Raw genomic sequence first — 18,897 nt, forward strand, 5'->3', positions numbered from 1 at the left:
TCTCATTCTCAATTGATTATATGCATCACCAAAGCCCAAGTTACATTCCTGAAAAGTGTAGAGAGGGGTTAAGATGACACCTTCACAGAATCCTAGTTTCTAGTGTGGAAACAATGTAAACCAGGAGACTAACCCCAGGTAACATTCAAGAAGTCTCCATCCATTACATGGCTCAGCAACATCCTAAGAATAAGACACATAAAGTGAGCAAGAGTCTAAAAGAAAACAATAGACACTATACTACACGAGAAAGAAACACTGGATCACACCAGCAAGAAATTAGCAATGTACTTAACACAGCACAAAGAGAAGGGGGGGGGGGGGAAGACAGACTTACTTAAAAAAAAAAAAAAAGCAAACATAAAACCAGTATGGATATCAGAGAAGCAAAGACCCAGGAATCTGTTTTTATAAATGTTAAGGTTAATTAAATAGGTAGCTCATGAATGAGAACACCATGTGGTGTTTAGAGGGAGAGCAGTTTGTTTCCAAACTGCTGGCTTCAGGCCAGGCTGAGGACTTCACCTGACTAGAAAAGGGGCTGAGTCTTATCTACGGCAAAGACGGGGAGAAGATGTAACCGGATGAGGGAAGGTGTGGCCAGGTAGGAGAAGGTACAGCCACACCATTGTAGATGTGACCTTGGTGAATGCAGATGTGACCTCAGAGCCTAGGACCCCCAAGGTCCCAGGGTAGCTGTAAATGGGGGTGGTCTAGGATGAGAAGGGGAGGTGACTGCCTCCAGGTGTGCCAGTTACCTAACTAATGCAAGTACTGGGCAGAGACTAAGGGAGGGAGGGGCATCTGAATGGGGCCCTACCCAGGCGGACCTTACGGTAAGCCAGCTTGTCATCACAAGATTATTCAAGACTCACATTACTAAAGCTTGGATATGATGTCCAGAAATTGAACCCCACCTACAAGAGGCTAAGTGAATGACAAGCACTCAATACCTAGGAGATAAACATATGTCTGTAAGGACAAATAAAAAGACATGAGGGGTTAGACACGTGTGTAGTAAAAGTGGGATACTTCCAGTTAATAAAACTAAATAAAGAATAAATGGAAGCTCAGTAAATGACTCACAATAGTAGGGACAGTTAGGCTTTAAAAGGAAAGCCCGGAAAATTAACAAGGAGGAAGTAATAGGAGGAGGTTACACCCATATCTGTTCAATATTAAGTGGATATTACAAGAGGATCAGGAAAAACCCGGAGGAGAGGCAACAACCAAGTATGTGTCTCATCTTCAGTCTCTGTTGTGTTTAATTGGGGGCGAGGTCCATGAATCAAGGCAGGACAGGAGGAAGACCTACAGAATTAGGAAATAGGACAGCTTCTACAGTCAATACTAACTGGCTAGGACCAGGAAAACAAAAGACCTCAATAGGCAGTTTGGTAACCCAGTTTTACATTTCTTGTTGACGCCAACTTCCAGTCCTATTTCTGGCCTCCAGCTACAGAATGCTGTCCACATGGTCCTGAACACAGCTGAAGAATGGACCCACACACACACATAGGCAGTGATCTTTTTTTTTTTTTTTTTTTTTGGCTAGTTGTGGGGCCTGATCTCTGGGCCTGGGTGCTGTCCCTCAGCTCTTCAGCTCAAGGCTAGCCCTCTACCGCTTGAGCCACAGAGCCACTTCTAGCTTTTTCTGCTTATGTGGTGCTAAGGAATCGAACTCAGGGCCTCACACATGCAAGGCAAGTACTCTATCACGGATCCACCTTCCCAGCCCCACACACAGTGATCTTTGAGCTTCTGTAAATTGCCAACTGTGTGTAGTTCTAACCTTCATAAACCTTGCCCCATTGGACTTTACTGATGCTTTTAGTCCTCCTAGGACAGCCAAATAAAGTTCTTCCATCTCTTTTGACCATGCCTCTGAAGATTTTCTTGACTCTGAGGTCATTACAGCAGCAAAACAGGACAGGGGACAAGCAAGTGGAATTGAGGAGATAGGCACAAGAGATGGAACTAACATGGAGGCATTGATGAGAACAATGATCAATTAAAAGACCAAGGGAGAGAGGATCAGACAAAGGGCAAGGAAATCAAGCCATCAGCTAAAAAAATATATAAAATAAATAAAATAAACAAACAAACAAACAAAAACCACCTTCTGACAGTCTGGGAGGACATAGCCATAGAGCATACTGGAGCACTGGGAGGGACAAAAAATTGAGAGCCAGGCCAGGCACTGGTGGCTCACGCCTGTAATCCTAGCTACTCAGGAGGCTGAGATCTGAGGATCACAGTTCAAAGCCAGGCCAAGCAGGAAAGTTTGTGAGACTCTTATCTCCAATAAACCACCAGAAAACTGGAAGTGGCACCGTGGCTCAAGCGGTAGAGCGCTCTCCTTCAGCTGAAGAGTGCAGGGACAGTGCTCAGGCCCAGCATTCAAAGTCATATGTCAACAAAAAAAAAAAAGAAAGAAAGAAAGAAAAAGAAGAAGAAGCTCAGGGACAGTGACCAGGCCCTAAATACAAGCCCCAGGACTAGCAAAAAAAAAAAAGAAAAGAAAAAAGAAATTGAGAGCCAAACCATTACAATCCACAAGACAAATGCAGATGGGATGGGCCCCTGAAAAGAGACTAGCACAGGAGACAAGGAAACAGACACAAGAGTCCAGAAAAACAGAAGGCAAGAAGTAAGACACTGGAAAAAAAAATGTGATGGAGATAGAGGAAAACCCATCAGAGAAGAGGTTCTAGCACTTCAATCAGGAAAGTTGGAAGGAAAGAATACTGGGGGGAAACCAGCAAAGGGGCAAAAGACTGACCGTAGGTACACAGGGTAAGGCGGGGAGGCGGGGGGTGGAAATCAGGTGAAGCTAGGGGATGGCAGGGAAAATAAAGGCCCAAGGAAAGAGGAAATCAAAAAAAAAAAAAAAAAAAAGCAGGTGCAGGAAACCGGAGTGGACAGTACATCATAAGCCAAAACAATAAACCCCATGAAAAAGGACTTTCAGGAACATCAGAACAGGGACAAAGTTGGAGGATGGAAATTGGCAACTGAAAGATAATGCAGAGGAATGTTGCAGGATAGAATGTGGAGAAAGCCAATGAAAGGAGAAGGAATCAAACACAGGAGGTAGGTATGGATATGGCTTGTGGAGGATAACAGGAAAATCTACAGACTAGACCCTAAAGAACAGTGAGGGTGGTATGGCCTAAGGCACCTATGGGGATGAGTTACAAACAAATATAAGAAAAAGATGGAAAGATGAGAAGAAAAAGAAAGGGCAGAAAGGAACACGAAGAAGGCAAAAAGTGTAAAATGGTGGAAAGAGGTTACATGGAGGACATCCTGCAAAACTAAAGACCAATAAAGAAAAGCCAGGCAGAGTGTTCTAGAAGAGAAAATACTTTCAATATGGGGTACCACATATAGCCTGCTTCTGGATGCATAGAAAGCAGGCAGAGGTGGTGGATAAGCGAAGACTGAAAGCAGGAAGGAAATGACCTCAGAAAGAGGAGACACACAGGAGGGATTTGAGGATAAGATGAAATAAAACAGATGCTTATTAAAAGCCACCAAAGACAACCTAAAGGCCTACCACAATGATAAGTGCTAAGACAAACTTGAAAAAAAATGGCTATTAGACATTATATGGGAAGCTGAAAAGGAGAAAATAAATGAGAGTTCAAAAAGAAGAATGTGAAAATGAAAGGAGTAGGGAGGAATAGAAAGTAAGGAATAGGAAACAATGCAAGGAGAATATACAAGAAATTAAAGAAAATGAATGGAAGCGGGGGCAGGGGGAAGCTGGGAAGGGATGGGAAGGGGAAACAAAGGAGGAGGCTACAATGCTTGATAAGAAATGTACTCATTACCTTGCCCATGTAATTGTAACCTCTCTGTACAGTATTTTCACAATAAATAAATAAATAAATAAAAAGAAAATGAATGGAAGGTCAAACAGAGTGGTATTGACCAAGGCAGTTTTATCAGATAGGAACCAGGACCTGGGCTGGGAAGGTGGCTTAATGGTAGAGCGCTTGCCTTGCATGCATGAGGCCCTGAGTTCGATTCCTCAGCACCACATAACCAGAAAAAAAAAAGCCAGAAGTGGCGCTATGGCTCAAGTGGTAGAATGCTTGCCCTGAGGGACAGCACTCAGGTCCAGAGTTCAGGCCCATGACCGGACCCAAAAAAAAAAAAAAGAACCAGAACCTTACCTGGAAAGGAGCAGGATGTAAAGAAACTATGTAGAGTGGGGATACAGAGATGGGAGTGGTGTGCAAGGAACAGGGCAAGCACTGACATGTTGAAGGGAGTAAAGAAAAGAGAACTGGTATGAAACCAGGGTCAGAGACTATGCAATGAAGCCTTGACAAAAGGTTTAGTCTACGGGATAGTATGAAGACTTCAGGGAGAAGACAAATGGTAGGGGCAAGGAAAGGAAAGAACAACACATGATGGGTGGTAGAGGAGATGCACAGAGGGAGAGGATGGAAGGTCATCACAAGGAGGGTGCCCAGAAAGCTCACAGACAATCCTGTAGCCCAAGCAGGATGGTCTAGACCAGCACAGGCTTTCAGAACACTCGGCATCCTGTGTGCTGTGGGACAGGGAAAGTGTGCAGGGTTGCAGGGAAGAGAAAAGAGGAGCAAGAGAAGGACATAAACAAAAAGGCAGAGGGTGAGAAGAGGTCTGGAGGTAGAGAGATGTTGGCAAAAAGAAGCTTGAGGGACAAACTCACAGAGAAAGCCTTCAGTGAGGCCTGGCAAAGTGGTCTGAACCAGGATACCCATTCAAGACGAGGGGTAGGGATTTGGTAGGGATACAGGGCCGGGAGATTAGACAGAACCAGCAAAAGGAGGAGAAGGAGGAAGATGAGCACAGGAAAAAAGGAGAAAAGAAGGGTGGAAGGCAAGATGGCCAAAAAAGGTCAACATGCAAAGGCAAAGGGCAGACCATGAAGGTCAGGCCGGTTGTATGGCCATGGATTCCCTGTCAGGTCGGTGTCCTGACCCATTTGTGGTGCAGGCTGCAAGGCAAGCTTCCAGATTAGGGGTAGGGGCTGGGTCTGGTAGGGAAGGGAAGAGGAGGAACAGGAGGGATACAGGAAGGCCATCTGGGTTTGCAGGATGGCCAGTGGAGGCAAGCTAGCTTCCTTAGCCACAGAACAGGCCATGAAGACCTTCCTGGGGTTCTGGCCTAAGGCCAGGATGGGGGCCTGGCAGGCCGATGGGATAGGTGTAGGGAGAGGAGGCAGGGTAGGGGCAGGTGAAGGAAAGGACGACGCCCAGGGGCCAGGGAGTAGGAGGTCAGCGAAGGAGGTACTCGGGAAGACATGCAGCCCACCCAGTAGGCCAGGTAGGGTGGTCTGGCCCAGGACACTCTTCTGAGACAGGGTCCTAGGGCACAAGTGGGGTAGAGGACAGCGAAAGCACAAGGGGTCACAATGGAAGAGAGAAGCGATGCAAGAAGAGCTAAGCAGGGAGGGAGAACGTGGAAAGGGGTCTGAGGGATGCAAGGGATTCCGTGCAAGGAGATTATGGGCCTGAGCCACAGAGCAGGCCTTCAGTGAGTCCTGGCAGAGTGGTCTGAACTAGGACATCCCTTCCGGACAGGGTCCTGGGACTTAGAAGAGAAAGCGGGCCGGGAACGCTCCCTGGGGAAGGGAGAGTGGAGACAGTTTGCACAAGGAGGATGAGGAGGATGGGACAGGAAGCAGGACAGAAGAAGATGGAAAGACAGGAAGGCCCAAGAAGGTCATCCTGCAAAGCCACAGGGCAAGCCATGAAGGCCAAGCCAGGGACTCCTTTGCAGTGCAGGCTGCAAGGCAAGCATGCAGACTAGGGGTAGGGACTGTGGCTGGGCAGGTCGGAAGGGAAGGGGAGGGACGGAAGAGATACAGGAAGCCATCTGGAGTGGCAGGATGGACAGTGGAGACTAGATACCTTTCTTAGCCACAAAGCAGGCCCTAAAGACCTGGCCAGGGCTCTGGCCTAAGGCTCCCTTTCTTGATGGGGTCCTGGCCGGTCCATGGGGTAGGTTCAGGGAGAGGAGACAGGGTAGGGGCAGGAGGAGGGATGGACGATGGATGCACGGAGGCCAGAGAGAGGCCCGCAGGATGAGGGGGTAGGAGGTCGGCACAAGGAGGTACTCGGGAGAGCCACCCAGCCAGCCTAAAAGGCCCGGCAGGGTGGTGTGGCTCAGGACAGCCTTTCGGGACAGTGTCCCGGGAATCCTTTGGGGTAAAGGCCAGCGAAAGCACGCAGGGTCATAAGGGAAGAGAGAAGCAGAGCAAAAAGAAGAGCTAAGCAGGGAGGGAGGTGGGCGGAAAGGTCATGGAGGAGGGGGGGTTAACGATGTGGGCCCAAGGAGATTATGGGCCAGAGCTACAGAGCAGGACTTCAGTAAGGCCTGGCAGAATGGTCTGAAGCAGGACATCCCTTCAGGACTATGATTATAGGCTACCAAAATAGTATGGACTCAAATCCTGTTGTATTTTGATATGTGGCTTTAAACTTATTTGGTACTTCCCTGGGAATCCCAATTGCATCAGTGAAAATGTGAGTGAGGGTTGAAAAGAACCTCCCAGAGAACTGATATCCCTTCCTTTTTAGTAACATCCCTCTGGTGATGGTTTGAGGGTACTATTAGTTTTATTAATGACTAAGAGTACCTGAACCCATTGAACTGGCTTTTAGGTCCCTACTATGGGACCAGTGATATTACCTGGGGAATCAGAGTACAATTACAATTTTTATAGTTAACTTGGTGCTTCCTGGGCATGAGATGACAAGTTGGAGTCAGAGTTTCCTTTACTCAACTGTGGTGTGTCCAACCCTTTTCAGCAGTTCAAACAGCAGTTTCTGTGCTTAAGAAGACCAGAAAAGGTTGCACCAAGACTGGTTCAAGCCTTTTTATAGGTCTTGATCAGCACATAATTACCAGTTTGATGAGGGTGAACAGGAAAGTCCACCTTCCCCCACTCCTTAGTTTTCTAAGGGAGAACAAAGTAGAGGACAACTCAAATATATACTCATGAGCTCAGAAACTCATTGACTTGCTCAGATTCCAAAGGGGTCCTCTAGAGAGAGCAGTTTCTTGATTTTTTTACCTCAAAGTGAGAGGGGCACTAACAAACCCAATTCCATCTTCCCCAAAGGGAAACTCTCACAAGGGAAAAACTCAGGGTAAAGATGGGAGAAAGGAAACCATGAGGAGGACAAGAAAACCCAGAGATTAATAAAGCTGGCAGAGTCTGTAGTTGCAGGGGAAAACACTGTTCCCCTGCTTCCTGTACCTGGCCCTAAAATCAGGGCCTGTGGGACCAGTACATTAACCAGAGCAGCAACTGCCTTCACCCCTGAGAATGGCCAGTATGAGAATCTATTCTGCTTTTGTTGCTCTCAGGGTACAGCAAGGAGCAAGGTAAAGCCCATTATATTGGTCCCTACAACACATCTTAGGGGAATGTGTAGTATTGCTCATAAGTCCTAGGGGTCTGGATCTCACTCCAATCCTGGAATATCTGGTGGTGTGCAGAGTTGGGTAAGCAGGCCACACCCTTCCCTGGGTACCTTGTGGGTTCTATCCAGTGAGAAATCAAGAAGTCAGTGGAGGGGAAAACCAACCAGAGGAGCAACCAAGAAGTGGCAGAACAAGCCCTAGCTTCCTCAGCACTAACATGAGAGCCCTCCTCTTTGGGGATGTGGGTGTATTAAGATGAACAAGTCAGACAGGACTTCTTCCCAAGGCCCTCTGAGGAACAGGGAGGTTTTCAATGTTAAAGGCATTGCTTTTAGGGCAATTAAGGATAACCTGGAATAGGTGTCATGCTCTATGTATTAAAAGTAAATCCGGCTATATCAGGAAGTTATTGTACACAGAAAGACTAGTTGATGTTATTTTCATAATCCTTGTCTGGAATCATTTCTGCTTTTCACAATATGGTATAAGAAGAGGAATAAGCATTACTGATCTTCAGTGGTAAAGGCTAGTCTCTGCTAAACATGCTGTAATACATAGAACTATCCATTACATATATAAAGAATTGGCTGAAAAAGTCTATAGTGATAACACTAAGCAATCCTGCTCCCAAGATTGAAATCATGAAAGACGCTAATAGTTTCTGAAGATCTGATTCATCTTAATTTTTTTCAGCTATTTATATTTTGAGATAACCCAAATGATTAGTTCAGTTCCTTACAGGTTAAAGATGCTTAACAAGCTTTTTACTTATGTTAAAGTCAAAATCATCCCATTAAATGTTTCTATGATGTGATAATTTCTACCTCTATGTGAAACCAGATATAGAAAATATGGTTAATTCTTGGGGCTGGGAAGGTGGCTCAGTGGTAGTGCTTGCTTTGGATGCATGAGGTCCTGGGTTCGATTCCTCAGCACCACATAAGCAGAACAGGCCAGAAGTGGCACTGTGGCTTAAGTGGCAGAGCACTAGCCTTGAGCTGAAGAGCTGTGGAACAGCGCCCAGGCCCAGAGTTCAAGCTCCACAACCGACAATATGTGTCTGTGTGTGTGTGTGAAGGGGGGGGAGGGGGGGTGTAATTCTTGATTAGCCATAACTGAAATTTTTTGCTCATCAACCCATTTGACTATGAAAGGATCTGAACTGGGTGTTTGTATCAATGACAAAAACATACATTATGTCTTAAACCTAATTCCAGTTCCCTAACCTTAAACCTAATTCCAGTTCCCTAACCTTTTCTTTAAAAAGGTAACTCTCCCTCATATCCCCTTCCTAAACTTTTCTGATTTACTTGTATGCCTTTGAAGGTATGACAAGACTCAAAAGAAGAAATTTTCAAGATCTCTCAGCTACTAGCTCCCATTTGTTAGCTAATGAAGACTCAGAATCCAATTTATAATCCTTGGAAATCTTCAGCAAAGACAATGCCAAGGTAAAAAATAAAATAAAATAAAAAACTAAAAACTGGATACATTTTAACATCACTCAGTAACAAAACATCCAGCTCTCCAAATTGCCAGTCACAAAGGCTTGAATATTCTCCCTAAGAATTCTTTGCATAATTTCCAGCTCCAATTTATTAAATACTCTACTAGTAAAGTTGTGAATGGTTGCACAGTAGATGAAAATTTATTAAAGCAGCTTAAAGTCTCATTTTCAATTATACATATTTAAGAACTTCTTCAAATTCCAATAGTTTAGTATTTTTCTATATCTTAGTTATAAAAGTTCAGAGTGGATTTGCAGCATTAAATAGTATCACACATCAAGTTTCAGAGATTTATTAATCAGTGTAATAAATCCAACAAATCAACATAATTATGACATGCATTTACAGGAGATATTTCCTAGCGAAGTGGAAAATTGTGCGGATGGCTTCTGAAAGACCTTCATTTTAAGCAGCTTTATTGTGAGGTTTTTTAAATTTAAAAGTCTGGACCTTCTTTCTTCAGTTTGCTGTAGTCCACATTCACAGAGTAGAACTTGAAAAAAGGGAAATGACATTTTAGATAATCTATCAAATACAGAGAAACAGCATAAAAGTTTTAGAGTTCTGTCTGCCTAGTAATGCAAGAACCTGAGTTTAAGGCCAAATAGAGTAAAAAACAAAACAAAAAAACCCACAATTCTATTTCAAAGTAATACACTATTTCAACGTGGTACACTATTCATTTTGTTCTTTTCTTTGTGTGTGTGTGTGTCTGTGTGTGCCAGTCTTGGGGTTTGAACTCCTGGCCAGAGTACTAATCTTGGTTGCACAAGGCTAGCACTCTACCACTTGAGCCAGAGCTCTACTTCTGGTTTTTAGGTAATCAATTGCAGGTAACTTCCCTACCTTTGTTGGCTTCAAACCTCAATCCTCAGATCTCAGCCTACTGAGTGACTAAAATTACAGGCATGAACCACTGGCATTTGTTTCTTATTGTATATGCCCCTACTTCTAATTCTGTAAATTCTTACTTCACGTACATTAAATACATAGCATCTCCAATAAGAAAAATAGGAATATAGACAACTATCATACCTATTTGACTACAGCGCTATAAATCTTGATGGGAAAAATCTTAAAACCAAGAAAGCTAGAAATATGCTTCATTTGTGGTTTATGCAACTTCTCAGACAAAAACTGACTTTGCAGCCTGATGCTTGTTGCTCAGACCAGGAGGTTGAGATCTGAGGATTGTGAATAGAAGCCAGCCTATGAGACACTTATCTCCAAAAGACAAAAAAGGCAGGTCAGGGACAGAGCCCAGACCCCAAGTACAAGCACCAAGACCAAGTTCAAGCCTCAAGATCGACCCACACACACAAAAAAAACCTGACTTGCTTCAATGGCTTCTCCATTTTCTGTCTGTCACAGAGTTTTACTTATTTCCTAATCCAGACTGTATCAATATCAAACTGACACACTCACATCTGGTGATAGCATTGAGAAAACACAAAATTTTTGCAGATTTAAAATTTCTAAGGGCTGGGGGTGTAGCTAAAGTAGTAGAGCATCTGCCCAGTAATCATGACACCACAAGCTTAAACCTTGGCACAAAATAGGAAAAAAGAGAAATTATTTATATTCAAGATTAATTTTAGAAATAAATTAAATCCATTTGATTGACCCAGAATTTCTCCTGAAAAACAGAAATCACAATGCACATAAGTCCGGAAGGTTTACTCATTTGTGTGCCCAAGACCCCATAGAAGCATTCATTCTATAATTACTTGAAGACTACACGATTTATTACCAGAAGAATCCATGTTACAGAATCATCACTGATATTTTCTTCAGTTTATATTAAATAAGAAACTCAGGGCTGGGGGTTAGAGTAGCTCACTAACCTGTGTGAGACACTGGGGTTTGATTCCCAGCACTGGCTTCCCCAAGAAAAAAGAAAAGAAAAAAGTGCACACATCTGTTTCTATTATTTTTCAAACTTTTTTTTATCTCTGATTCAAAAACTCTTACTTCACTTGATTAGGGAAAAAAATCTCCCCTAACCTGGACAATGAGACTTAAAAAAAAAATGAAGACATGGTATTCTCTAATATGTTCACAGAACATTAAAAAAAATGTATAGAAGGGTAAAAACAGTAATATCAATGTTTTAAGGACTTTCCAAAAGATGTCATACACAGGCCTACATTCTGTATGCTTTGTATCTTAAATCATATAAGCTTTTCCAATTTTTTTCAATGAAGACAGGTGAAGATGAAGTTATATGACTTAGAAAACTCAGAGTAAAAAGCAAGATCAGTCTCCTGTGCCCATGCAGACAGCTCAAGAAATCATTGCCAATTTTTTCAAAGCTAAACAGACTTCTAATGCATTGCTTCATAGGTATATATTCATAGAGCACATTTTCAGATCTGCTGCATTTTTTACTTTTATGTCCCTGTCTTTTTTCTCAGCTTAATAGTGGGTAACCTGGGAACCCCTACAATAACAATCTCCAATCTTAAACCTGAGATAATTTATTACCTAATGTGTTGCTAAGCCTTTAATGCTTCTATTTTGGTCCTATCTCATTGTTTATATTGGCTTTTCATAATTAGAAACACATAACCCTTTGATGTGAAGTGAATATTTACATCTTCCTAAAATTCATGTTGTAATCCTAATCTCTAACATGATGATGGTATTGAGGAATTGGGACTTCTAGAGGTAAAGTATGTCATTAAATTACTTCCTTTATAAGTATGAAACATGACACAGCTCCATCCTCTCTCACAACTTCAGGAAGACATAATAGTACTTCATCTTGAACAGAACTGGTTGGCACCTTGATCTTAAGAACTGTGAGAAACTTCTGTTAAGTCATCCATATAGTACCTTGTCATAGCCACCTCAAATCTTAGTGGCTTATAATAAAATTTTATAAGCCCTTCATAAATCCCTTGTTCTAACTTTTCTTCAAGTCCAGGCTGAAGAGCAGCCCTTATCTGTCAATTGTGATCTCATGAGAAATGGAAAAGAACAATGGAGGAAACACATTAGTTCAGAAGGGCAGATAACATTGCCCCTTACTCATGATTTCCCAGAGAAAATCATATGTCCACAGCTGATGTTAGTATGTTACTGGGCCAGAAAAACAAATTCTCTTAGGTCAGACAGTTAATGATAAGAACAATAATGTAGTCAACTTTAGTGCCTGGGTTTAAATGTAGTAGTAAGTTGACTTCACTAACCCCTGGTTCACACAGTTCTACATTTAGTTTCTTTTTATTTTTACAATTATGTAACATGTGTCTTCAGCTCTCCAGTCTCTACCAGTAATATAGCTATTCACAGCTCACTCTATGTCACACACTAGGTTTTTTGTTATTCTATTTCTAGTTCATTAAGCCTCATATTTACATGTGTTATTATATTCCAAAGCACAGGTTACTAGCTTCTTTACCAGCATCATTCAGTATGTTTTCTGAACTACGTATATAAAATAATGCGGTATGCTGTGGTATGCTGTTTGGTCAAAGGATCAAGGCCTCTTTGGTTTTATTCAGCATTTCTTATGTACCAACTTTTTTTTTCTGAAATTAACTACTTAAATTCATAAGACAAAAAGAAAATAAGGCTGGGCACTGGTAGTTCATGCCTATAACTCTTACTACTCTGGAGGCTGAGATCTGAGGATCACAATTTGAAGCCAGCCTTGTCAGGAAAGTCACTGGAACTTGTCCACTAATCACCAAACTCCAGGAGTAGAGTTATGGCTCAAGTGGTAAAGCACTAGACTTGGCCACAATAACTCAGGGACAGTACCCAGGCAGAGTTCAAGCCTCAGGACAGACACAAAAACAAAAAAGAAAAAATATCAGGTATCTACTGATCATTTTTTGAGACAAAGTATTCACATACTGGTCAGATGGCATGTTTCATCTAAAGCAGTTCTGTGTGTGTGTGTGTGTGTGTGCATGTGTGTGCGCATGAGCGTGCGCATGAGCTTGCGCATGAGCGTGCGCACGCATACTCACAGGCGCGCCAACCCTGGGGTTAAACTCAGGACTTGATCACACCCAGGGTAAGAAAGTAGTAAAACAGGGCTGGGAAGGTGGCTCAGTGGTAGAGTGCTTGCCTTGCATGCTTGAGGCCCTGGGTTCGATTCCTCAGCACCACATAAGCAAAAAAGAAAAAAGCTGGAAGTGGCACTGTGACTCAAGTGATAGAGCACTAGCCTTGAGCTGAATTGCTGAGGGGCAGCACCCAGGCCCAGAGTTCAGGCCCCATGACCAGACCCAAAAAAAAATAGTAGAACAAATTAGAGAGAAAGAGATTAGTAAAGAGAAAGAAAATAAAGATTAGTGAAGAGAAAGAAATTAGTAAAAATATTCATTAGAACGGGCCATTTCAATTTCAAAGAAGTCTACATTGGACAAAGTTCATTATAACAGAAATTTAATTGTATATAATTACCTTAATTATACAATTAAATAAAACTATCCATGGCCAATTTATTAGTTTTCAACAATTCTGAAACCTTACCTTGTACTGATCATTGGGACCCAGTTTGTTCCAGGGTTCTGGGTTATTCTTCCTGTCCCAACTAAATTGAATAAAAAAATTGTAATTACTATAGTACTGAAGGACTTTTTAGAATGATGTTTTATATTTATTTAAACTGATGATATGAATAGGTCAATTTCATTCCATCACAAGGAGTACAATACTTTTATTGTGGAGTTAAAATAGGAACAGATTCTGTAACAAAGCAATCAACATAATCAAGTAATGAAAAAGTAGAGCACAGATCTTTGGGGGGAAGCTGTCCTGTCCCTATCATTATTACAGGAGAAAGATGATGGCTTCTACAAAGGCTTTTCATTTTATCACTGAAGTGACAGGTATGTTGAACTGTTTGTTTTTTTTCAACATTACCTATTGTGAAAAAGTAGGCAGCTCTATTCCTAAATCATTAGGAAATACTTCATACAAAACAAATACAATTTTTAATGCCATCATAAAATATGGTATTATTAGCCAGGCACCAGTGACTCACACTCATAATCCTTAGGAGGCTGAGATCTAAGGATCATGGTTCAAAGCCAGCCAGTCCATGAGACTCCTATCTCCAATTAACCACTAGAAAACCAGAAGTGGCGCTGTGGCTCAAGTGGTAGAGTGCTCGCTTTGATGAAGAGCTGAGGGACAGCGCCTAGGCTGAGTTCAAGCCCCACAACCAACAACAAAAACAAAAAAAGCAATTCTATTATACCAAAAAGAAAATAAGAAAATAAAAATCAAAGAAATTAGTTTCAAAATCAGAAAAATAATAAATGACCATAGCTAAACAAAGATCTGAACTTACTATCTGGCCACAAAAGTCAGGTAACTACGATGTTACCTACCCTAAAATGACTAACTCTTAACCAGTTTGACAAATCATCAAAGTTTTTAACTTTTTTTGTTGTTGGTCCTGCCTAGGTCTTGACTTCAAGGCCTGGGAGCTGTCTCTGAGCTTTTGTGCTACCACTTGAAGTCACAGCACCACTTCCAGTTTTTCTGGTGATTACTTAGAGATAAGAGTCTCACAGACTTTCCAGCCCACTCTGGCTTTGAATTGTGATTCTCAGATCTCAGCCTCCTGAGTAGCTAGCATTACAGGTGTGAGCCACCAAGAAAGTTGTAAACATTTTTAAGTACTTACCAGACATCTGGATTGAACAGGGCCAGGCGTGCCACATACAGGGCTGCTCCAGTGCCTCCCGCTCCAATAAATACAAAGAGGGGAATCAACTGGAACCGAAGAGAAAATGGACAAGAATTAAGAAACAACTTCAAATTTCCTGGTATTGACTAAAGGAGAGGTTACAATAGCTTCTAGAGATAAAACTTCCAAATCTCAAAACGGCTTCTTTGCTAATTTGTCTTACAATTTAAGTAAGCATAAAAGAACATTTCGTATAAGAGTAATCTAACAGAAGACTTACAATTACTATTCTAATGCAATGGGAGTTTGCAAAGGACGTTAAAACGATCCTGCTTAAGTATCTGATTTACTTATATGGAGCACGTTTTATGGGCATTTAAAATTTTCCAACAATTTATACCACATTTTCTTGATCCATGCATCAGCTGTAAGTGTTCTGGAAATTATCTGTGCCCCCAAAAGGATGTATGAAAAACATAACCTCTGTGAAAAGAGTCCGCATAAGTAGAAACAAGCCTATTACCAATATTGGCTTTAATCAGAAAACGCACTTACCGCCTCTTATTAAGTATTCAGGGAACTGGGTTTAAGATAAAGATCAAAAGGTATATAGCTGAGGGCCTTTCAGTTATTGTTGTTTTTTTTGCATATAGACATGCTGGGGGGGGGGGGGGGGGGGGAGAGGCAGGGAATGAGACTCCAAAAAGATTTAAATGAAATTTAAATTCTGCAGTTCAAGTTCCCCAAATGTCAAAGCATCCAAAGTGAAGATTCCAAGTTCAAGGGCTCCTTAAAATCCGGAAGGCCTGGTGGTGCAATGCGGGGAAAACATGCTCCCCACACAAGTCTCACAACAAACAGATCCGAACCCCCCAGACGCACGCCCACCTCTACCCACCCACCCACAAAAGGCAGCCCCTTAACTTTACCCCCACATCACCAGGCAGTATATTTTCCTCGTAGGTGTCCCTCACCTTAGGCCTGCCAGCAAAAACCCGACAGGCACGGCCTAAAAGGCCACAGGGCTCGAGGGCCGGGGTCAACCTGGACGCCCGAAGGCCAGACAGGGTCTAACTCGAAGGGTCGCCCGGGGGCTGCGGGGGGAGGCTGTTCCCACGGGACCGAGACAGTAATGGGGACACCGGGACACTTACGCTCGGATGCTTCTTGGCCTGACTGATGATCTGGCGGAGCATGTTTGCAGCAGAGGCCTGAAGGATAAACAAACGTTCCAGGCACGAGACTTACGCCGTCTGCGAACCCTAGCCGGGGCGGACGTCCAATGTCACCCAGATCCACCTACCTGAAGGACCTCTCGCTCCAGCGCAGCCGCCCGGCGGGAGGTCCCGGATGCGGCTGTCTCTAATAGTGCCTGTTTCGATCAACCTCCTTACGCCACCGCCCTAACCTGGCCTGCCTGTCACCATTCCATTCCAAGGTGACATATCCTTTATTCCTGTGCCGTGGATATTTCTGGCTGGTAACCTTGCCAGTCGGAACGAGAGGCTTTCGATGGACCAGACAGGCACTTTTCTGGGAGACCTATGTGTTGAGAACTGAGAGGGTCGCGCGGAGCCGGAGAGCCGGGGCCGCGCGTGCCGGGCGCGCGCCGGGCGGCCCTGGCGGCCGCCGAGGGAGCTGTGCGGCGCCCCGGCGGACCCGCAGCCCGGCGCCTGGAGGGCGGGTCGGGTCTCCAGACGCCAAGGTCACCCGCCAGCTGTGGTTTCGGCAGACAGCAGCTGCTTCTCCCTGTTTTAGCCTGTGGCTTACAGCGTGGAGGTTAAGCATGAAGCTATGGTCTCTGTTGCATATTTACCTTCACGAAGAACTGCAGCATGCCCTCCTTTCTGCTCCACCGTCTGCCAATCACAGCACTCTCGGTGTGGGCCAGTGGCACCTTTCTAGAAATTGCATTTTTAATATGGTCTTGTTCCTACAAATAACCTGGGTCCACTACCTTCATTCGATTTCTTCCAGAACTTTCTGTAGAACAGGCTTTGTGGGACACCTGAGTTACATTACAACAGATAATCGGATCCCCCAAAGATCCCTTAGTGATCCAGCAGGTAGAGAACTAACAAGAGTAGGAGACAGTTCCTCTGAAAAAGTTAGCTTGGAGCGGACAGTACCTAAGTGAAAAATCGCAGATGCAGATGTGTGGAGCAGATATGATTGCCATAAAAGGGAGAAGCTCCCGAATGACCTGGAAGTCTAGCATGACTGGAGAGGTCAGATTGGGAACCAGATCTGCGCCCAGAGCCACTTATAGAAGGTTTTATGTGCAGAACTTTTGGAAGCTGGTCAAACAGAAGCTTCCACAGTTTTGCTTTGTCCATAAAGAATGGATAAATGATGAGTAAGCATGAAAGATGAGGAACCTACTTGCAAAGAGGCCATTACAATAGTTCATGCAAGTGAGAATAGTAGCCTGGAATAATGCAGAGAATATGATGGGGTGGGGGGGAAGACTCCAAAGACATTTAGGAAGTGAGCAGAACAGTTAAGAATAATTTCAAAACACACAGGATGGTAAAAGACAAAACAACAACACACACACTTAGACAAATTATACAAGGATCTAGACATTCACATAATAAGACCAAAAGAGGATATTCTTAGGAGAGGATCACAAAAGATACCCATGAGCATATGTTCATATAAAATGGTGTTTATGGAAATGAACGCCAAGAAATGGAAATAAAAAGTTATAATTACTTTGTTTCTTTTTAAAAAATTCTCCTTTGTCACTGCTTTTGATTTCTATACCTTTTGTCTTGTATGTACATTTATCTGTTTGGGGGAGGGTAAGAGGGAGAACAGAAATGGTGGGACAAAGGGTGAACAAATGCAGCAGTGATACATACTAGATATAATATCGAAAATGAACTAACTATACAACTTACAGGGAAAGAGGTCAAGAGGGAGAATCTGGGAGAAAACGAGGGAAGAAGTGACACTGCTTAAAAAGAAATGCATTTAGTACCTGACATGTTTTTTTTGTTTTTTTTTCGGGGTCCAGTTGTGGGGCCTGAACTCTGGGCCTGGGCGCTGTCCCTCAGCTCTTCAGCTCAAGGCTAGCAATCTACCACTTAAGGCACAGCGCCACTTCTGGCTTTTTTCTTATGGGGTGCTGAGGAATCGAACCCAGGGCCTCATGCATGCAAGGCAAGTGCTCTACCACTGAGCCACCTTCCCAGCCCCAGTACCTGACTTATGTAACCAGAACCTCTCTGTACATCAACTTTACAATAACAATAATAAAGTCACTTAAAATAGGTAAAATAATTAAGTAATGATTACCAACATATTTTTAAAAAAAGAATAATTTCAGAGGTTCACTTGTGACTAGCTTTGTGGGTGTTGATGCTAATTATAAATAAAATCAAAGAATAGTAGATAAATGTCTACTTATACAGTGATTTTTCGATAGGGCAGAATAGAAAGCTAGACTGTAATAATGTGTGTGTGACAGAGAGAGAGACTGAGAGAGAGAGAAACTGAGATTGAAGAGAGAGAGATTGAGAGGGAAATATTGAGAGAGAGAGAGAGACACAGAGAGAGAGAGAGAAAGAGAGATTGTCCTAGGGTTGGAACTTAATGGTCTAGGTGTTGTTCTGAGTTTTTGTGCCCAAAGCTGGAACTCAACCACTTAAGCCACAGGCTCACTTTTGATTTTTTGGAAGGTCATTGGAGATAAGTGTCTCACAGACCTTCCTGCCTCGGCTGGCTTCCAATCTTGTTCCTAGATTCTTGCCTACTGAGTAGGCAGGATTACAGGCATGAGCTACTGTTACCCAGTAAGACTGGAAGAATAAAATTAGGTAGGTTATGGAGCTTGGACTCAGGGCCTAGGTGCTATCCCAGAGCTTTTTCACTCAAGACTAGTGCTCTACCACTTAGAGAAGTTTATCTGATTTGGGAATGGGAAGAGGGATCACAGAAATGGTGAGACACAGAATGAACAAATGCAACAATGATACTCACAAAACACTATAGGGAGATAGCGGAAGAAAATGAGAGAGGGTAACAATGTTCAACAAGAATTGTATTCATTTTCTTAGTTATATAACTGTAACCCCTCTGTACATCACCTTTACAATAAGTAAAAGAATAAATTTAGGACTCTGGTTTAAAATGAATCATATAAATCAATGAGATTGTTTAGCAAGAGAAGGTTGAGAAGAGGTCTGTCACAAGGTCCAGACAACTGAGGATTCCAATATGTACTGAGTGGGAGAGGAGATACGACAAATACATCATCGTCGTCACCATTATCATCACAAAATGTATGATTAGTAAAAAGGTGATATG

At 42.9% G+C, this 18,897-nt stretch overlaps 1 protein-coding gene across 1 annotated transcript; it reads right to left on the reverse strand.

Moving 5' to 3' along the window:
• Positions 1 to 9,212: 9,212 nt before the first annotated feature.
• On the reverse strand, positions 9,213 to 15,894 carry Ndufa4 (NDUFA4 mitochondrial complex associated). The gene is made up of 4 exons (XM_042696066.1): positions 15,741 to 15,894; positions 14,584 to 14,672; positions 13,422 to 13,482; positions 9,213 to 9,429 (listed from the first exon to the last, which is right to left on the reverse strand). The coding sequence occupies exons 1-4, from the start codon at positions 15,780 to 15,782 to the stop codon at positions 9,373 to 9,375; spliced, it is 249 nt and encodes an 82-aa protein (XP_042552000.1). The 5' UTR covers positions 15,783 to 15,894; the 3' UTR covers positions 9,213 to 9,372.
• Positions 15,895 to 18,897: the final 3,003 nt, after the last annotated feature.

This window comes from Dipodomys spectabilis, unplaced genomic scaffold, assembly GCF_019054845.1.
Source record: "Dipodomys spectabilis isolate Male_0828 unplaced genomic scaffold, ASM1905484v1 ptg000197l, whole genome shotgun sequence".
Classification (NCBI taxonomy): domain Eukaryota; kingdom Metazoa; phylum Chordata; class Mammalia; order Rodentia; family Heteromyidae; genus Dipodomys; species Dipodomys spectabilis.

Excerpts from the sequence above, each read along its gene's own strand:
- Ndufa4 (XM_042696066.1), bottom strand. The coding sequence starts at position 15,782 with ATGCTCCGCCAGATCATCAGTCAGGCCAAGAAGCATCCGAGC. Across the intron at positions 14,673-15,740 it reads AGGCCAAGAAGCATCCGAGC|TTGATTCCCCTCTTTGTATT; the intron begins GTAAGTGTCCCG and ends CTTCGGTTCCAG. Across the intron at positions 9,430-13,421 it reads GTCCCAATGATCAGTACAAG|TTCTACTCTGTGAATGTGGA; the intron begins GTAAGGTTTCAG and ends CCTTTTTTCAAG.